Source organism: Silene latifolia, chromosome X (assembly GCF_048544455.1).
Source record: "Silene latifolia isolate original U9 population chromosome X, ASM4854445v1, whole genome shotgun sequence".
NCBI classification, from domain to species: Eukaryota; Viridiplantae; Streptophyta; class Magnoliopsida; order Caryophyllales; family Caryophyllaceae; genus Silene; species Silene latifolia.
This window is the reverse complement of record NC_133537.1, coordinates 236,867,376-236,889,027: the sequence shown is the minus strand read 5'-3', so window position 1 is coordinate 236,889,027 and position 21,652 is coordinate 236,867,376. Positions and strand designations below refer to the sequence as shown.

Sequence of the window (21,652 nt, the reverse complement as noted above, 5' to 3'; positions counted from 1 at the left end):
AAAAAGGAGACTGGAAAGATCATAGCATGCGGTCTTCAATATCCTCATATCTCGGATGTGGCGTAGTCGATCAATGTGAAAAAGTATAAACAAACACAATATATAAAAACACAATATATGTACAAGACTACACTATAAAGGAAATAAACATGTTTCTGGGTTTTTCAAATTTTCAAATTTTCAAATTTTTATGGTTTTTATGATTTATGGAATAAAAAAACATGTTTTTGTATTTTTCAATTTTTTTTTAATTTTTTTAGTTTTTGTTTTAAAAGTCATGTTAAATTTCCCATCCCCACACTAGTATGACTATTGTTCTCAATGGCCAATACGATAGGAAATTATGTAAGCTATATGAGAATGCATGATTTCTATACTAAATGCAAACTATATGACATAGAAACAAGTGATGCATTCTAAACTATACTATATGATGCATGAATTTTTGTTTGGTTGGAGAGCATAATTTGAATTAACTCCCAATGCTTATGCTTGAACTTCCCCAAACCAAATGATAAACTATTGCTAATGTCAAAAAATGGATAAGTTCATGTACAAGAATGCTATGCATGAAACTAATTTTGTCATTTTGGATTTTACATGGTGGGAACAATAAAAGACACCTCAACGGGACCGAGGTGGGAGTCCTTTGAGTGTTGCTAGGACTCAAACACATGATCAAGATAAAAATTTAAAAACAAGAGAAATGAACAAAACTAAAGGAGGTGTAGGAAATTCACAATGGATTGTGGCATCCTCCAAAAAGCTTTCTAATCCTCTATTGTCGCCCATGGCGACATCACTTCCATCGTCATCATCATGTACTTCGTCACTAGTATCATCGTCTACCTCCATAGACCCGAAGGCTTCACCATCATCACTTGAACTTTGATCCTCTTCTTCCTCATTTTCCTCTTCTTCTTCAACTTCTTCACTCTCAACAACAATCTCCTCACCACCCATGCTAGCATCCCTAGGAGCATTAGGAAAGAAAACTTCCTTATCCGCCCACCTAGGCAAAGGGCATGATGGGTCAAGAAGTCCTTTCCTAGCTAGGTGTAAGAGGGGCAGATATTGAGCTCTATATGCATTGACTCGGTCTTCATGGGCTTGCTTGTGCATTTGTTGCATTAAAAGAGTTAAGTAATCGTTACCTACTGCAACACCTTCGGGTCGGAATTCTTGGTAGGTGAACGGGTAGGGTGGACTGACAATAGAGGAGGAGGGCTCGACAATGAATTCCCTTTGTTGTAGTATGATCATCTCAGCTTCACCGGAGAGTGGAAGAAGATAGTTTGTGCTTCGGACATTGAGTCGGAAAATATTGTTTCGTAGAATGAAGGACTTGGCGTCTTTTGTAAGCCACTCAAATTTGTTGTCAAGGTTGTCATTCTTGACCCAATGGAATTTGTGAATCATAGTGGCTAGATCAATGAGGTGGCGTCCCTTAACCGGCTTGTAAGTCTCATCTTTGTTGAAATCCCGGTTGAAGTGCTTTGCTAACCATGGTACCAATCCCCCATTTACTATAAAGGCCGCACCTTCTTTTCCATGGTCGATTGTAAGCCACCTTTCGATTAAGAGTTGAAGAATATTGTATTTCTGGGTGAACATCTTATCGACATTCAAGGTCGACTCAAGATAGGTGAAATCAAGTTCGGTGAAATGATTAGTCCCCTTCCTAGTAATAAGAGTATTTCCCACAACCTTGTGCCACACCTTTATGCCCGGATGGTGAACATAAAGGGCATGACACTCATGATATGATTCGAATTTTCTTCCAGTGATAGCTTTCCATAAAGGGGCGGGATCATATTTTGAAGGTTTCTTCACATAGGTCGAGTCATTATCAAGACCAAACACCTTGCCAAACTCATTAAAGGACATCTTTATATCCACATTCTCAAGGCGAAATTCAATATTCTTTCGAGTCTCCACCTTTGTGACTTTCAATGAACTTAGAAATTCTAAGGTGAGGGAGGGGTAGGTCAATTCTTGCATATCAAACAATATAAGCAACCCCATAGACTCAAAGAAGTTCTTGGTCCTTTCAAGGACACCCAATTTGGTCAAAGCATCTTGGCAAATAAACTTGGTGGGCAAAATCGATTTCTTAGCAAGAGACATAAAAATTTTTCTATGAGAATCGGATGTGAAAGTTACCTCCGGATATTCATGTAATTGCTCAATAACCGGGATAGAAGTAGTAGCTTCCACCATAGGAAGAGGAGTTTCTTGAATTTCCACTCTTGCTTGTTGAACCACCAAAGCTTTGGAAGCTTGAATAGCTTGTTGCCTCTTTGAAAGATTTGATTTTGTAGGTGCCTTGTTTCCACCTTTAGTCCTAGCCATTGTTCTTCTCCTTGTATGTATCAACAACCTATGATTTGCTTGAATTCTTCTAGTATCCTCAACCTTCAATGAATCCCAAATCGATTTAGGATTTTCGAAATTTTGCCTTTAACCCTAGAAAATTGATTCAAATTTTGAGGATTTGGATGTTTGAATGGCTTTTTGTTGACAAAGGAGTAATTTGTTTGAGTTTTAAGGAAGTATGAATTTGATTAGGGTGAATTTGGTTGAGGAAATTGATTTTTGTGGATGGAGGAATTGAGGGTTTTGAGGGCTTTGAAGGTGTGTTTGTGTTTTGTATGAATGAAATGAAATGGGAAAGGGGGATTTAAATCCCGTGTTTTTGAATTTTAGCAGGGGGAGATGAGCGTCTTAGGCACGGGACGCTCGGATTGCAGCTCAGTCAGCTTTAGAAAATGAAACCCGTGCTGAGACGAGCGTCTTCAGGAGGACACGAGCGGATTCTAGCTTGAGACGAGCGTCTTCTTCTGGGGACGCTAAGTTCTTTGGTCAAAGTGAAATCCCAAATTTTGATGTAACCCAGGACGAGCGGATTCTCACAGAGGCGAGCTTCTTTGGACTGAGACGAGCGGATTCTTGAGGAGACGCTCGCATTATAGTTCAGTAGCAATATTTTCTTTTCAGCTCTGCCAGGACGAGCGTCGCTCTGTCAGGACGCTCCGATTTTCATCCAAGACGAGCGGGTTGTTCTTGAGACGCTCGGATCATCCCTATACCTCACGGGTTCAGTTCCACCCGTGGGTATTTTCATATCTCAAGTCATTTTTTCTTCATTCCTTTGGTCTTCATTGTGGGTGCACTACGAAGGCTCGGATAGCCTAGGAAATTGATATCCCCACACTAAGTTAAAACACTACACATCAAGGAACATATAAGTCCCTCCCTCACTTTCTCTCAAAATTATAATCTTGATCAAAATGTACAAATGTAAATCCAAAATTCGACAAAAATGCAATACAAGAATAAAATGCAAGTTAAAGGGTTAGAATATTTACAAATGGTGGTTTAGGGACGACTCCACCAAACTCTCACTCTTGAGACGAGATGTCAAGGGGGCATAGCCAAGGTGTTGTTGATGTTGCTCAACACCTTGTAGAAGTAGTCGAAGGCTGGTTCATTGTCATTATAAAGATCTTCAATAGACCTTTGCACATTGTGTTTTTCATGGTGGTGACTTAAGTCAAAATGGTCACCAAAGTCTTGGTCCATAGCATTGACAATGTAGGGATTGATTAACCTATCGAATTAGTCATCCCATAGACCACATACTTCACTAGCTTGCTTCCCTATAGTATCATGAGTTGATGGAAACAACTCTTCTTTCTTTTATCATGGCCAATGAGGCCTTCTTCATTACTTGTCATAAGTGGTGGTGAGCTATTCAAGCCCTCATTCTTGTTGAAACTTTCTTGCTCTTTGAATGGAGCATTTTGAAGATTATCCTCTTTCTTCTTCCATAAGGGTGGTGATTCTTTACCCATAGTTTGATCTTTGCATTGAGTTGCCAACTTCTTCCTATCACTTTCTCGGCTATAATGATCAATCATGAAACATGGCTCATGTAAGCGGGAAGCTCTCATTGTCTTGTTAAGGTTAAAAGTGATTGTTTCATCTCCCACTTCAAGTGTGTGCTCTCTATGTTATACATCAATCACCACTCCCGTGGTATGTAAGAATGGTCTTCCTATAATGAAAGGAATGTTGGAGTCTTCCTCTATATCAACAATAACAAAGTCCACCGGGATGAAGAACTTGCCAATTCTTACTGGCACATCCTCCTATACCCCTAAAGGTGTCTTCGTTGATCGATCCGCCATTTGAAGTGTGATATTAGTGCACTTGAGTTCTCCCATTCCTAGCCTTTTGCATACCGAGTATGGCATGACACTCACACTTGCCCCAAGGTCACATAAAGCTTTGTTGATTGTAGTGTCGCCAATGGTGCATGGAATATAGAAGCTTCCCGGATCCTTGAGTTTTGGAGGTGAACTTCCTTGTAGGATGGAACTACTCACCTTAGTGAACGCAATAGTCTCTAGCTTCCGGATGGATTTCTTCTTTGTGAGAATATCTTCCATGTATTTCGCATAGGCCGGAACATGATTAATTAATTCCGTAAATGTAATTGAGACTTCCAAGTTCTTCATAATATCCATGAACTTCCCAAGTTGTTCATCAAACTTAGGCTTAGCTTGACGACTTGGAAATAGAAGTATAATCACGATAGGCTCTTTCTCCTTAGCCTTCTCTTCATTCTTCTTTTTTGAAACTTCTTGAATGGGGATGGGATCTTCTTCCTTATAGTTTTCAACTCTTTCCTTGTCACTAGCATTCACAACATCTTCATCAATGGGCCTCTTCGGCCCTTCATACCTCATACCACTCCTCAAATGGATGGCACTCACCCACTCATGTCTTTGGGGATTACCTTGAGGTGGTAATTGCCCCTTTTCTCTTTGAGAGCTAGAAGATGCTAATTGAGACATTTGTGTCTCCAACATCTTTGTGTGAACTAATATGTTGTTGATGGTGATGTCTTTTGCTTGGCTATCCTTTTGCATTTGAGTGAAAAATTCTTGTTGATTCTTTTGCATTTGGAGGACCGCTTTTTGAACATCAAAGCCTTGGTCATTTGATTGATTGTAAGAGGGTTGATTTTTATAACCTTGGTTTTGGTAAGAGGGTCTTTGAGCTTGATTTCTCATTGGAGGTGGGGTGTATGTTGGTTGAGAGTTTTGAACATTTTGACTTTTGTATGAAAGATTGGGGTGGAATTTGGTGTTCTCATTGTAATAGTTTGAATAAGAGGTGCCATTTTGGTATGCTTGGAAAGCATTCACTTGTTCCCCTACATTCACTTTGGTCATGTCCCAAAGTTCCACAACTCTCACATACTCCACTTGGAATTGATGATGATGCCACCATAGCATTGACATGTTGCTTGGGTGATTTGGAGGCCTCTTCAAGTTTAGCCATGGCCTTCTCAAACTTCAAATTAATGGTGTCAATGTGAGCACTTAGTTGAGTACCCAATTGAGTAATGGAATCCACCTCATGCTTTCCTCCTCCAGTAGCCTTCCGAGGTCTACTATATTGTGAGTTATAGACCGCCATTTCTTCAATTTTGTTCCATGTTTAATTGTCATCAACTTCGGTGAACATACCATTGGATCCCATATTGAGAATATTTCAGGAGTCTTCATATAGACCATTCCAAAATTGTTGTACAAGGAATCACTCGCTAAGTCCATGGTGTGGACAAGAACGATAAGTGTCCTTGAATCTCTCCCATGCTTCGTACAAAGATTCCTCATCCCTTTGTTTGAACCCGGTGATTTGGGATATCAACATGTTGGTCTTTCCCGGAGGATAGAATTTCTTGTAGAAAGCAAGTGCCAATTTCTTGTAGAAAGCAAGTGCCAAGAGTAGCCTTTTCTAGGCTTTTCAACCATTGTTTTGCGGTACCAATCAAATAAAAAGGAAATAAGACCCATCGGATTTGGTCTTGAGTAACTCCGGTTTGAGAAATCGCATCACAATAGTCACAAAAAATGTCCATATGTGAGTGAGGGTCTTCACTAGACATCCCTCCAAATTGAATTCTCTCAACTAATTGTATGAATGCGGATTTGGCAACCAAATTACCGGTTAAATGTTGTGGTGTAGGAGTACCCTTTGGTAGGTTCTCCTCGGTTGGTACAGAATGTGAAGATAATTTAGGCATTGTGGGTTGATTTTGTGGTGGGTTTTGTATTGGGTTATCCTCTCCTTCTCTTGCAAAAGGGTTGGTAAACTCAATGTTATTTGGTTGATTGTTCACAATTTCTCCAATATCTCTCAAAGTACCTCTAGCAAGTCTTCTATTGTTGGTCAAAGTTCTTTCAATTTCAAGATCAATGGGTAACAAGTTACCTTGTGATCTCCTAGACATGCAAAATATCAAACAACTAGAAAACAATTAGAACAACCTTGAGGAGATTGAATTCCCCAAGGTAAAGAAAGACACAACTAAAAACAATTAATGAAAATCAAATCAAGTTAACACCCTCCCCGGCAACGGCGCCATTTTTGGTGTGAGGATTTAAAACGCGTCGTCAAAAGCTTCCTAACCAAAACAATATTTATAACTTCATAAACTACTCTTGATAAAGAGGCAAGTAAAGGTCGGATCCCAAGGGACGTGTATTGATGTAGGATTTTCAATTGCAAATGGTTGTGTCTTTAGGGTGTCACAATTTGGGTTGAGATAGGAGATCAACTAGACTAATTAACAATATGAAAGCAAAGTAATAATAACAAGCAAGGTGATCAAATTGAGATGTAAACAATTGATTAAAAGAACTAGGGTGTCATGGGTTCATAGGGGATTCATGGGAGTTGATTATACAAACATATTCACAAGTTATAAGCAAGCAATTATTGTTGTGATGGGATCGAGTTGGTGTATAAGCTTAAAATCCCAAGAAGGTTTGGGTCCTGGAGCCGAATCGATTAGATTGTATAACACCTACAAGTCGACTTAATCCTTCCAATCCAATTGTATGCATGGTTTAATGAGACTCGAGTTGGTGTATAAGCTTACAAGTCTCATTGAAAAGATAGGTGATGGGTAAAAAATGCAAGGATGCATACGCTCGCATTTCATCAAACATAACATGTGCATAAGTAGAAATCACAACAAGCAAGCAAATAAATTATGAGAACATATTAGATTAAGCATGAATCGATCCCCATGTTGGTTTCCTCTAATTTACCATTAACCCTAGTTAAGGAAACTACAGACTCATTATCAAGTTTAACATGCTAACAAGGTTGTCAACCATACTAGCAAGGCAAAACATGATGAATAAATGAAAATGATTAACAATAATTAAACAATGTTAAGAGAGAATTATACCTATGAAGATGATTCCAAATAATAAAGTAAAGAATAATAGAAGTACTTGATGATTGATGGAAGGTTGTCAATCATCCAAATAAACCCAAATAATCATCTAATTACCCAAAATAAATGAAGAACAATAGAGAAATTAAGGAAAAATTAAGTATTGAGATTTGTATTAAGACTAGATTAAAAGTTGATTACAAGATTAAGGAATGATTAGAACTAGATTAAGAGAATATTACAACTTGATGATAATCTAGGTAGTATAAAGGGGTATTTATAATAAAGATTAAGTACAAGGATTAGGATTACTAAGGGCTTAAATGACTATTAAGTCCTTATGAAAAGTTGAGGAAGTGCTCCTCTCCAAGGAAATGAGCATTTTTGTTTTGCTAGTCTTGGCACGGGACGAGCGCCTTGAGAATAGGCACGGGCTCTCTGGAGTGTGATCCGAGCGGATCATGGAGGAGATGCTCGGATCCATTGGCTTCAAGACGAGCGTCTTCGCTGGAGAATGCTCGGATGGTGGTGTTGGGATACGCCCGGATTGGTGGGAATCCGCTCGGGTCCAAGGTCAGAGGACTTCTTTTCTCTTCGTTCCTCAACAATCCGCGGGGATCTTGTTGAGGATGCAAGGATCCTTTCATCATTGCCCAATCTACTTTATTATCTACATAGGCTATCTAGTGATGTCTTCTCCTTGATGCTTGGTCATTAGATGCGATCAATTTAGCTCCATTTTACCATGTAAATGCAAGGTTATCACTTCTTTACTACCAAAAGCGACAATCCTCAAAGAGTATGCAAAATGGGAAACTGAAGATAGTAAATGACCCAATTATGCACTAAAAAGCATAGGAACGAGGTTATTTGGGGGACTAAATGTGCTCAAATATGAGTCACATCACCAACTCAAGCCAACAACAAAGCCAAACAATCCACAGTCTGAGCACATGATTGAATGAACCTTACCAACAGACTTTGTTCAACACTTACAGACTAAGCACAAGATGTTAATAGGCCTGACTCTTAACTACAGACTAAGCACAAGTAAAAGAGGTTTGAAATTAAGAGAAAACTCAGGTTTAATATTTATCAAAAGCTGCCTCAATGCAGTTGGAATATAGGTCCTTATATAGGCCTCTCTCTTGGAAATCTGTTACAATTTTAACCTAGAATTATCATCCAAGGGCCAAGATTAGTTCTTAGGATACAAACAAGGTGATGGAAATATTTTACACTGATGACAAAATGATTTAAAGAAAACTACAACAAAACAACAGAAAATCTGCAACTGATAGTGACAGGCTGCTTCATTGGCTGTAGTGTTGCTTTGGCTGGAAGTATAAGGAGACATGTGTGCAGCTGATGCCTTAACTTTTGCTCTAGTTGATATCTGAAAAATGGATAGGCAAATAAAAAGGACATTAGCCTCAGTTCTCCCCTTGTTTAGCCAGAAATGGCAATCTGCTTTTTGCTTTATGTCTCTTTCAGCAACTTGTCTTTCAGCTTGATTTTCTCTTGGATGCAGTGTGAATTAAGCCTGGCTCCCTAGGACATTTCTAAGCTTAGTTGGTCAATGTTTCAGCCGGCTAAGGTGGCAGCTGGTGGTCGACCTTGTACTGATTTTTATGACCTCCCAAAGTAGGCCTGGTAGTGGCTGTTATCAGGGTAGTGTAGTTGGGACTGTTGTTTGTTCCCTGATCAGCATTGGCCTGGTTCCTGGCTCCTGCTGCAGCCTCCCCTGGTTGAACAAGGCTTGTCCTCAAGCCTGTAGCCTCCTCATCATCTGATTTATAGTAAGGACTGAGATCTCCCACATTGAATGTGCGATGTACTCTATAGTCACCTGGTAGATCAAATTTGTAGGCATTTGACCCAATTCTTTCAACAATTTCAAAAGGGCCATTAGTTCTTGGCATCAGTTTGTTCTATCTCTTGGCTGGGAACCTTTCTTTTCTCAGATAAATCCAAACCAAGTCACCTGGCATGAACTCTTTCTTCCTTTGAGGGACCTTAGACTGCCTCTTGTACCTCTCATTGGCGTTCTCAATCTGCTTCCTGACTGACTCATGTAGTTTTAGCATCTGTTCAGCCCTGGCCTTAGCATTAAAATTCTCCTCTACTCTTGGAATACTGGACAGCTCTATGAGCATGAGTGGGTTAATCCTATAGACTATCTCAAATGGACTATGACTAGTTGCAGCAGATTGTGCTTTGTTGAATGCAAACTCAGCTTGTGACACTTTTAGATCCCAATCTTTCAAGGACATACTGACTATGCACCTCAGTATTCTTCCTAATGTCTTGTTGGTGACCTCAGGTTGGCCATCAGTTTGAGGATGGTGAGAAGTACTGAACAACAGCCTTATCTTCAAAAGGCTCTACAGGGTCCTCAAGAAATAGCTCATTAATTTGGTGTCCCTGTCAGACACTATGGTCTTTGGTACCGCATGCAGCCTCACAATTTCCTGTAAGTAGAGTTCAGCAATACTGGCAACATCCTCAGTCTTCTTGCATGCTATAAAATGAGCCAACTTGCTAAATATATCAACAACTACCATCACAGAATCCTTGCCCCTCTGAGTCCTAGGTAAGGCAACAATAAAATCCGTGCTTACATCTTCCCATGGCTTATCAGGCACTGGCAAGGGAGTGTATGGCCCAGCCTGGAAAGAGCTCTTGGCTTGTTGGCAGACTTAACATCTGTTAGGTTCATATACCTATTATTAGACTCCTCTAATTATAACAACACGACCCACCACTGTCGTAACACAACCCACCTAAAGATGAGATGTTCACCTTTGGGCCCGTTTTGTCCTCACTTAAGCCCAAAAGCACAAGGCCTTATTACGAAGTGGTGGGTAGAATCTTTTATAAACATATCATAAACTCCTTACTTTCCCGATGTGGGACAAATCTCCTCTCAAACACTTGGGGTGTTACAAACTCCCCCACTTAAATAACACAACGTCCTCGTTGTGCCCGGAGGCTGACCGCAGCCAAGCCTAGAATCCTTCCCTGCTAGGTGGGTGACTCGGGTACTCCCGACCACAGGCTCACACACGGTCGCAGGGTTGCTCTGATACCATTTATAACAGCACGACCCACCACTGTCGTAACACAACCCACCTAAATATGAGATGTTCACCTTTGGGCCCGTTTTGTTCTCACTTAAGCCCAAAAGCATAAGGCCTTGTTACGAAGTGGTGGGTAGAATCTTTTATAAACATATCATAAACTTTTTACTTTCCCGATGTGGGACAAATCTCCTCTCCAACACTTGGGGTGTTACACTAATAGTGAACTAATTAACTTCTTAATTATTTGTTCTTTAGATCTAGTGCATGCATAACAAAATAAGAGATTTATGAGAAAAACAATGTCCCTTACATTGTAGGATGGTTCGAAATTTTGGTCACAAATAAGGTCACCTTCCTTATTTGTTCTTGAGCTTAAAATTTCGGATGATTCTCCAAAATCCCAATGTAGAGATTTTCCTCTTGATTGCACCAAAGATTAGCCCTTATCACTACTAAATAATATTTGCTAGATATTTATTTAGTAATCTACCTTAAAATTGATTACTAATACTCATATATTACACTAATAATATTAGTAATCTTTATGAACAATTTAGATTGAATCTTCTCATATTTTTAGAGAAAGATTAAAGAGTAGAGAGAATAATGCATAAGGCTTTAGCATGTAATGAATGAAAATGAGTGTGTGTAAGAGAAAGAACCAAAACTACTCATATATGAGTAGTATGGCCGGCTAGGGTAGTGCCAAAAGAGGGCATCTTCTCTTTTTCTTTTACTCTTACCCAAGTGTAGGTGTGTAAGAAAGTAGTATAGGTTTGTAAGGCTATTAAACAATAGACATAACTAAATATCTTTGATCACATAAAATAATATAACCACAACCCACTACTACCTCCTCCATTTCGGTCCAACACATAAAATGGACTACCATTTTATTTTGTCAATTTGTCATTTGTCACACAATATGTCACATGTAGTATGTTATATGTTATTAATTAATTTAATGCATATTTATCACATAAATATCATTTCATAAATTAATTAAATTACATATAACATATTGACTAGTGATACTTGATCACATAAATATAATGGGTCATATAATTATAATTCACAACATCTTGTAATTATAATTAACCATTCATTCTCATCTCCATTGTTTCACAAACAATAACCAATTTTAATAATAAAGTATTTCAATTACTAAAATAAATCTTATTTAATCCCATTACAATAAGATATTAAATATTCTCTCTCACAATTGAATTGTTCAATTTTAAGGAATTGATTAACTTGTATCGTCATACAATTAATCAACTTTACAGATAAGGGCATCATCCTTTAGATGTGACCTTAAGGGATCTACTGACCACCATCGTCCTACGACAATAAGTCAAACCCTAGCAAGCCAATCGTTACCGATTAATGTTGATCAGTTGACTATTTAATTTATCATCCGTTTCGTATTCTTATTATGAGATTTAATTATGATACTAAATCATGTGATCGCACTATTGTTGAGGACACATATTCCAACAATCTCCCACTTGTCTGAGACAAGTGTGCGTCACCAATTCTCTTGTCCTATTACAATCTCCCACTCAATGCAAGGTGTCTCGCAGGTCATACTTACACTTGACCATGTCTCGCAGGTCGTACTTACACTCGATCTGGAGTGTAACTTTCTGACCAGAATTATCTACCGTAGATACCTTCCGAGCGTGGCCACGCATTTCCAGATCACTACTCCTCGAGTGGCCTTGAGATTTCAAACAACCCTGACAAGAGGGTGGACAATTTCTATCGCACTATTCCCTTCGTTTAGCCATAGTTCATCATAACCAAAAATATACTCATTTGACCTCATTTACGACAGTCGTAGAGCATAAATCAAAGCCAATCAGAAATTTGTGCCAACTTGGGCGAATAGTCTCTAGTCAAAATAATTGACTCATAAGAATACTATAGTAGCTCTTGCCGTTAGCAGGCTTTATGAATTACCAGAACTCTATAAGCGGTCACTCCCCGACAGAGTGTCCCATACAGTCTGCCTATGTGATCGACTAGTCATCCCATATGACTCTATGATACTTGAACTTGCCATCAATCGCATCACACTCTAGTTACTTCGAGACGTCACCTCATATAAGTAACTAGGGGAGAATACCATGTCATTCCAGTTCACTTTGATGGGGTTAAATTTGTCTCTACACCCATTTGGATATAACAAGGTAACGGGTGAGTTTAATAAAACTCAAATGATAAATGCGATTATCATATATGAATAGTCAATACATTATTACTACTTCATATCTTATAATCTTTAGTGTACCTTTTACACTAGTCGAAATGCAATAAAAGCTTGGCAAGTGGATATACCCTATATCCATATATTCCAACTATGTCAATTGTTATTTCCTTCTATTCAACATTATTTCTAATAACATGAATTTATCTAAGTATATGTCTAGACTTCTTACCAGACTTGGGCTCTTTAACTTGAAAGATGCTCCCACTGTTATCGCATAACTTGTGATAAAGTCATTTGTAGAGGGATTCACCCTTAATCCCTACGTTGACCATTTTATCACAATTTACTTAGATTCCTTTTGTAGAATTTGCAATGCGCAAAACTAAAACGCTTTTCTAGTCTCTTACTCCTTAGTCAATAAGACATCTTAGGATTTCAACAAACCCTTTTTGGTTTGGAAACTAAAGTTTGTGCAACCCTTCAACACATAACTTAGTTTATCATCCAAACATATGAACGAATCCTTAATTCTTCTCAAGAATCTCAAGGATGTTCTTTAAGGCTTTCACATACCATATCATGGGAATTATCTTGTCATTGACTTATTATGCTCCTAGCATATACTTCATCACGGCGTGTGCGTCTGTTGGCATACATGATCGTTCCAATGGCGGAAACACTAGAAATCGATTTCATATAATCAACAACTTAATAGGTTCAGTGAATGACCATGAGTCCATCATAGTAATTCCACTTTCATCACCATGAATAACCTATTCAACCTTGTTGATGTTAAACAGATACGAAATATCTCATCATCATAAGACTCACAATTCTATGCCAATATTCTCTCACATAGATTCGGTAATCTAAAATAGATCGCACCTTTTCCTAGTCTCCCAATCACTCTTTCACAAAAGAGAGCATTGGTATATTATTCTCAATAAGTAATATGTTATCAACATATAAGACATGGAAAAATAATTCTTGCTCCCACTTAACTTCATGTATAATCATGATTCTTCAATCATGTGAATGATACCATTCTCAATTATCACATGAACGAAAAGTATAATCCTTTAATGCTTGCTTAAGACCATTATGGGATCATTTAAGAAAGCTACGCATAATATGTTAGGATTCTTAGATCTTAATCTAAGGTTTTGTGTTCCAAACACCTCCTTCTCTAAATTCCCATTTTAGAAAAGCGAATTTTAATTTCATTTGTCATTCATCAAATGAAATGTGGCAATTCCTAACATAATTTATCTTGATTAACATCTTCATGTCAATCTATGCACTTAAGTACTCTAAAGCTCTATTTACTTTAAGGAGACCTTCGCCTTAAGTAAATCTACTCTTTGAGTAACAATCTGTGGATTGTAATGCTATGGCTCATATGTAACAAAGTCGATTTAGGACAATACCATTACTTTCGCAAAGCAATATTTCAACAATAAGACATGTGTGCAAAACTCCCACTGAGCTATACTCCCACTCTATCTTTATAGATTATAGTTCCATTACTTTCACAAAGTAACACAATAACTATAAGACATGTTTGTAACGATCTACTCCCACTCTATCTCTTAGAAATACACCTATCTTCTTAACAGATAGCTTTGTGAGTAACAAACATATATGGTGAAGTAATTGGAAGTTCGTCTAGACTGACAAATTTGCACATAAAAGACCAGCTCTATCATGGCAGCTTGATTCATGTCATATGCCAGTTCGATCCATGTCATATGTTAAATACTCTCTATTTCAGGAATCTTCTGGTTGACCATCCGTTTAGAATTACTTGTCCATTTTGGATTTGCGAATTCCCAAAATTGAGTTTAATAACTCAAACCGACTCATATTAGTTTGATCTTATGGGTAGTGACACTAGGTTATAATCCATATTTTAATAAATCAAATTCATTACTTAGATCTTTGCCACTACGATCGGATCGTAATGCTTTAGTACTTTGTTCAATTGGTTCTCTACATCATTTAGAAATTCTTCAATTTCTCAAATGTTTCACCTTTCTATTAGATTAAGTAAACATACCCATATCTACTTAAAGCATTGGTAAAAGTGACGAAGTAGTCATAATTTCCCTTTGCGGTGACGCTCATTGGACCACATACATCGGCATGTATTTATCCTAACTAATCACTTTCTCGTGTTCCTTTACCACTAAAGGGTGTACGAATCATTTTGCGAAGGAGACAAGATTCGCATATTCCATATGATTGAAAAATCGAATGGTTCAATAAATCTAGTCAACACTAGCCTTTAAATGTGTTTCTCATTTATGTAACCTAATCGAAAAAGGCCAAATGCACAAATCATTTGAATTATTAGTTAGGAGTCTTTTGGATTGTATGTTATGGACATATTTACTTGAGTTTAAAGTTTCAAGTACATAAATGCCATTAATTGAAGTGCCTTGGCCTATGGCCAAGTAATTCTCATAAATCTCACAACAATTATTCTTAATAGCAATAGATAGTTCTTCCATGTCTAACATGGCAACGGAAACGATGTTCTTTGATAAAGAAGGTACAAAATAACAATTATGGTTGTACAACTCAAAGCTATTAGCTAAAACAAGTACATAAGTCCCTCTTGAAGTGGCGGCTACCCTAGCTCCATTTCCTTGTCGGAGATCTACATCACCCTTGTTTAGCTTTTCCACATTTTCAAGTCCCACGTGGGGTGATAAGTCCAACTTTAATATCTCCCAAATACTTGGCAATTTTGCTTCCAATGACCCATGACATTACAATAATGACATTCATCATAAGATTGGGCACCCTTATTGGTCTTGGTTGTGGTAGTCTCACTATCCATTTCCAATTCATTATCAAGTTTGAGTTTCTCACCCATCTTTGCCTTTCCTTTAATAATACTATTACCCCTTTTTAGTTGCAAGTACATTCTTACTAGAACTCCCACTCAATTTAATATTTCTCATTGCTTCATCAAACAAGGATGCCTTGGTTTTAGTGATATTTTCTTCACAAGGTTTTCTTACCAAAGAGGTAGGCATAAATATTGGAGTGGGAGGTGTGGAAGTGGTAAAGTAGCAAAGATTTCCATCCTGACCAATGCCAATGCGTAATTCTCTAATCGTATCATTGTTATACTCGGAGCACTTTTCATCGAATGATTGGAACCATGAATTAATAGTGATTGGTGTAAGAGTATTAGATGAATCCATTGCGAAATAAATAACTATAAAAATGGAAATGAAGGAAATAATTAACATTTATCATTTTAATAATACATGTAAACAAGTATTGCATTTATATAGTGACCTCTACCCAACTATTATAAATGATTTCGAGATCCAAATTCATATTAACTCGGGCACGGTGAGCCGATTCATCCCTTATTAATATAACTCGGTGGATTAACCTCTTAATCGATTCTACTTCTAGAACTCTCGGTCGATAAAAATTACTTTAATATTTATTTTTAGCCCGGAACACATGCGACTACGGTCACAAATACTTCCGTTGAGCTCAATCCAAATTTCGATGTAATAACATTTTATTACCCACTTACCCAACGTAACAAGTTTAGTACCCCGGTGAGCCGAGCCTACTTCCTTTTGAAATTGGGACTCATGGTTTCTACTATTTGGTAAGGCTAATTCTCAGTTATTAATTAGTGAGAGTTCTTCTCAATTTATTATCTATCACGTTTTAAGTGAACTAAAGCGGTGAACTACGATAATTAAAATTGACACGGTCGATGACTCGATATGATATGCATGTGTTGTTATGGCGATTTGGCAATGCATGCAACATATTAAAATAAATGCAAAGCAATAATAAAAAAAAATATTCCTAGTATGGCCTTCCTAAAATAGAAAATCAAATAATCTATTACATATTCGGAAACAAAATCCTTTGGTCCCTTGAATCTTCAAGTGGCACGCTTCCCAGGAACATCGTCTTCGTCGGATCACCTTTCCGAATGGCACCGTCTTGAAGCAATTCAATAATTACAAATAATAATAAAAATACAAAACTATTCCTATTATACATTTGTAGAATGGAAAAACTAATAAAAATAAAAGTGATACGAGATAACATTAAATTACAACCGAATCAATATTCCATTTCATTACGGGTAATATCGATTAAAACTAAGGCCATACTAAGATAAAATTACATAATTCAAAATTATATAAATAAAAGACATTCAACAATTGAAATATGCAGCATTATAATATGTATCTATCATGCCAAATTATGTGCCAAATCGCCCTTTTTAACTTATATCGTATATATAACCCGGTTTTATGAAAATGCGTGATAATAACTTCTTGAAATCACAAATTAACACTTAAATTACATCTAAGCTCAATTTAATTATCCTAACACTCTTACGACTCAAAAATTAGTCATCACTCAATTTTTGACAATAATTCAACTTGATTTAATTTTTATGCTCATTTTTTACCTTAAAATCATAATATTTATGAAATAAATCCAAATTAAATTACAATAATTTCAAAATTTGAATTTTAAATTTTTGAACATTCTGGAATATTTTCATGACACTCATAATGTAAAAAATCATGGTTAAAATTTTTGAATAAATTTTGAGAAAATATAGTTGCATTTTATTGGTTTTATCTCATAAAACATCTAAAGTATCCAAAAATTAATCCAATCAATTTTACAACCTTAGATCTGATTAGTGGGATATTTATTCAATCTAAAATAATTTTCTCATGCCATGCAATTCGTTTTAGCTATTTATACTAAAATAGTCACTATTTATGCCATTTTTTTTATCTAAAAACTCATAAATCATGCTAAATGAGATCATTTCATCTCAAAATTTACATACACTCTGTAAATCATGCATTTACAACATATTAATGTTTCATGGCTTAATTCAAAATTTAACTATTTTTAACCATTTTACTTCTTTTAATCCATTTTTATCTCATAAAAATCGTAAATCATGCAATAGTAATCAAATTAATACGAGATTTTACACACAACTTATAATATATTTATGTGAGGTCATATAGAATGTTCAACGTCAGAGAGTAAGTTTAATCATTTTTAGTATTTTAACCTCCATTTATGCCATTTTTACACTAAAAATTCATAAATTATGAAATATTAATCACATTAAAATGATATTTTACATGCAATACATAAAATATTCATGTGAGATCGTACTAAAATACGACGGTCAGTTGTGAAGGTTAACTTATTTTAATGAATAAAAGTTCATTTTACTCATAAAAATATAATAAAATCACTAAAAATCATTATAATGAGCTATAAATTTCCATAAATAATAAAAATTACCTAAAAACATTTTAGGACCAGAATATATAACATGCATAATTATTTCGTGGCTTACTCATATAAATCACAAATTTTTAGTTTTATATGTTAACATTTTAACTCGGAAAAACAATAACCGATTATGCATGCCACATCCTATGCTCTGATACCACTTGTTACGTTCATATACCTATTATTAGACTCCTCTAATAGTGAAATAATTAACTTCTTAATTATTTATTGTTTAGATCTAGTGCAAGCATAATAAAATAAGAGATTTATGAGAAAAACAATGTCCCTTACATTGTAGGATGGTTCGAAATTTTGGGCACAAATAAGGTCACCTTCCTTATTTGTTCTTGAGCTTAAAATGTTGGATGATCCTCCAAAATCTCAATGTAGACATTCTCCTCTTGATTGCACCCAAGATTAGCCCTTATCAATACTAAATAATATTTGCTAGATATTTATTTAGTAATCTACCTTAAAATTGATTATTAATACTCATATATTACACTAATAATATTAGTAATCTTTATGAACAATTTAGATTGAATCTTCTCATATTTTTAGAGAAAGATTAAAGTGTAGAGAGAATAATGCATAAGGCTTTTGCATGTAATGAATGAAAATGAGTGTGTGTAAGAGAAAGAGCCAAAACTACTCATATATGAGTAGTATGGCCTGCTAGGGCAGTGCCAAAAGAGGTCATCTTCTCTTTTTCTTTTACTCTTACCCAAGTGTAGGTGTGTAAGAAAGTAGTATAGGTCTGTAAGGCTAGTAAACAATAGCCATAATTAAATATCATTTATCACATAAAATAATATAACCACAACCCACTACTACCTCCTCCATTTAGGTCCAGCACATAAAATGGACTACCATTTTATTTTGTCAATTTGTCATTTATCACACAATATGTCACATGTAGTATGTTACATGTTATTAATTAATTTAATGCATATTTATCACATAAATATCATTTCATAAATTAATTAAATTACATACAACAAATTGACTAGCGATACTTGGTCACATAAATAAAATGAGTCATATAATTATAATTCACAACATCTTGTAATTATAATTAACCATTCATTCTCATCTCTATTGTTTCACAAACAATAACCAATTTTAGTAATAAATTATTTCAATTACTAAAATAAATCTTATTTAATATTATTACAATAAGATATTAAATATTCTCTCTCACAATTGAATTGTTCAATTTTAAGGAATTGATTAACTTGTATCGTCATACAATTAATCAACTTTACAGATAAGGGCAGCATCCTTTAGGTGTGACCTTAAGGGATCAACTGACCACCACCGTCCTACGACAGTAACGTCAAACTCTAGCAAGCCAATCGTTACCGATTAATGTTGATCAGTTGACTATTTAATTTATAATCCATTTCATATTCTTATTATGAGATTTAATTATGATATTAAATCATGTGATCGCACTATTATTGAGGACAACATCTTCTGAGAATCACTTGGACATCTCCCATCATCCTGGGCTAATAGAATTGATCCTCCAGTATATCCAATTTTTTCTGGACTCCAAAATGTCCTCCCAAGCCTCCTGAATGTACTTCCCTTCTCAGCAGATCCCTGTAAGAACCTCTAGGTACACATAGTTTGTAGCCCTGGAATAGGAAACCTTCCTGTAAGAGATACTTACTCCCTGGATCTTTTGCCCCTTAGTTTTGGTTATCCATTCTTCAGAGAAATCAGGGTCCTCCTTGTATATCTCTTTCATAAACTCAAATCCAAGGACCTTGTTTCCCATGACTGATAGTAAGGAGTGTCTCCTTGATAATGCATCTGCCACCACATTTTGTTTTCTCTCCTTGTATTTGCTGGAAAAAGTGAATGATTGTAAGAAGTCCACCCACTTGGTGTGTCTGTGACTCAATTTGTTTTGACCATTGATATACTTTAGGGCCTCATAATCTGAGTGCAATGCAAATGGTTTATGCTTCAGATAATGATGCCAATCAGGGCTCTGATGATAACATAAAATTGCTTGTCATAGGTAGAGTATTTCAATTTAGCTCCATTCAACTTCTCACTGAAATAGGCTACTGGTTTTTGAGCTTGAATTAGAACTTATCTAATGCCGACTCCACTGGCATCACACTCCACCTCAAACAGTTGATCAAAATATGGTAGCTTTAGGATAGGGGTTTCACACATTAACTTCTTAATCCTTTCAAAGGACTGCTGAGCATTATCGGTCCATTGAAACTCTCCCTTCTTCATGCCCTCAGTGATTGGTGCTACAACTGAGCTGAAGTTTTTTATGAACCTTCTGTAAAAGGAAGCCAATCTATGGAATCCTCTGACTTCACTGATTGTCTTAGGGATTGGCCAGGACTAAATTGTTGAGATCTTATCCTGGTTCACTGATATACCTCTTCTAGATACAATGTAGCGTAGAAAGGTCACCTCTTCAACCATGAAGGTGCACTTTTCTAGCTTGCCAAACAGTTTTTGTTCTCTGAGAATTTTGAAAACCACTTCAAGATACCTGAGGCGCTCTTCCCTGTTGTTGCTGTAAACCAGTATGTCATCAAAGTATACCACAAAAAACTGACTTAAGCATGGCCTCAACACTTCAGTCATCAACCTCATGAAAGTGTTGGGTGCATTTAAAAGACCAAATGGCATCACAAGCCACTCATACAGCCCATGCTTTATCTTCAAAGTAGTCTTCCATTAATCTCCTTCCCTGATTCTCACCTGATGGTACCCTTGCCTAAGATCAATCTTAGAAAAAATTCTGGCACCACTCAGTTCATCAAGCATATGATCTAGCCTTGGAATTGGGAACCTATACTTGACAATGATGTTGTTGATGACTCTACTGTCAGTACACATCCTCCATGTTCCAGCTTTCTTAGGAACAAGCAATGTAGGGAATGCACAAGGACTTGGAGATTCCCTGACAAAGCCCTTGCTCATGAGTTCCTCAATTTGGTGTTGCAATTCCTTGGTGGCTGCTGGATCACTCCTGTAAGCAGGTCTGTTAGGCAGCACATAACCTGGTACTAGATCAATATGGTGCTCAATTACCCTCAAGGGTGGCAGTCCAATAGGTAGATCCTTTGGAAACACATCTCTGAACTTATGGATCAAAGGTTCAATTTCTACAGGCAACTTTGAACCCTTCTTTTCAATCACTTCCTTGGACAGCAGGATCAATACAGGTTGGTAGCCTCAAATATGAACAACACTCCATACATCTCTTCTAGCATGTTTGGGCTTCCATAGTTTCTCTGATTTGGTGGTAAGGGGGTCAGGGTGACCTTCTTACCTTCATGTTTGAAGTTGTAAACATTCTCCTTGCCCGGGTAAGTTGTATTCCTGTCAAACTCCCATGGCCTCCCTAACAGTAGGTGACAAGCATCCATGGGTACAACATCACACATCACCTTATCTTTGTACACGTTTCCAATAGAGAATGGAACCAAACACTGCTTATCAACCTTAACCTTTGCTCCCTTGTTTAACCATCTGAGCTTGTAAGGGTTTGGGTGATCCTGAGTCACCAGATTCAGCTTGTTGACCATGGTGATGGAATCCACATTGGTACAGCTCCCTCCATCTATGATCAAGTTACAAACCCTTCCCTGAACTGTGCATCCTGAAGATTAGGGATCTTTGGTTAGCTTCTAAGGGTGCCTGTTGTGAGTGCATAACTCTCCACAAGACCAAGATGTGCCATGTGTCAGGGTGAGCCACAACCTGATCTTGGCCTAACTCCTCTCCAGCTTCCATTTCCTC

The 21,652-nt window shown here is 36.8% G+C and overlaps 1 protein-coding gene and 1 non-coding gene across 2 annotated transcripts; one reads left to right on the top strand and one right to left on the bottom strand.

Annotated features, from left to right (window-relative positions):
* The first annotated feature begins 5,617 nt into the window (after positions 1-5,617).
* On the top strand, positions 5,618-5,724 carry LOC141625363 (small nucleolar RNA R71). Its single transcript, XR_012535149.1, has one exon. It is a non-coding gene; the product is annotated as a small nucleolar RNA R71 (small nucleolar RNA).
* A 2,567-nt stretch (positions 5,725-8,291) lies between these two features.
* On the bottom strand, positions 8,292-21,438 carry LOC141619668 (uncharacterized). Its single transcript, XM_074436685.1, has 9 exons — positions 21,074-21,438; positions 20,609-20,987; positions 20,397-20,420; positions 19,527-19,871; positions 9,709-9,927; positions 9,243-9,642; positions 8,875-9,107; positions 8,529-8,654; positions 8,292-8,414 (listed from the first exon to the last, which is right to left on the bottom strand). The coding sequence occupies exons 1-9, from the start codon at positions 21,436-21,438 to the stop codon at positions 8,292-8,294; spliced, it is 2,214 nt and encodes a 737-aa protein (XP_074292786.1).
* Positions 21,439-21,652: the final 214 nt, after the last annotated feature.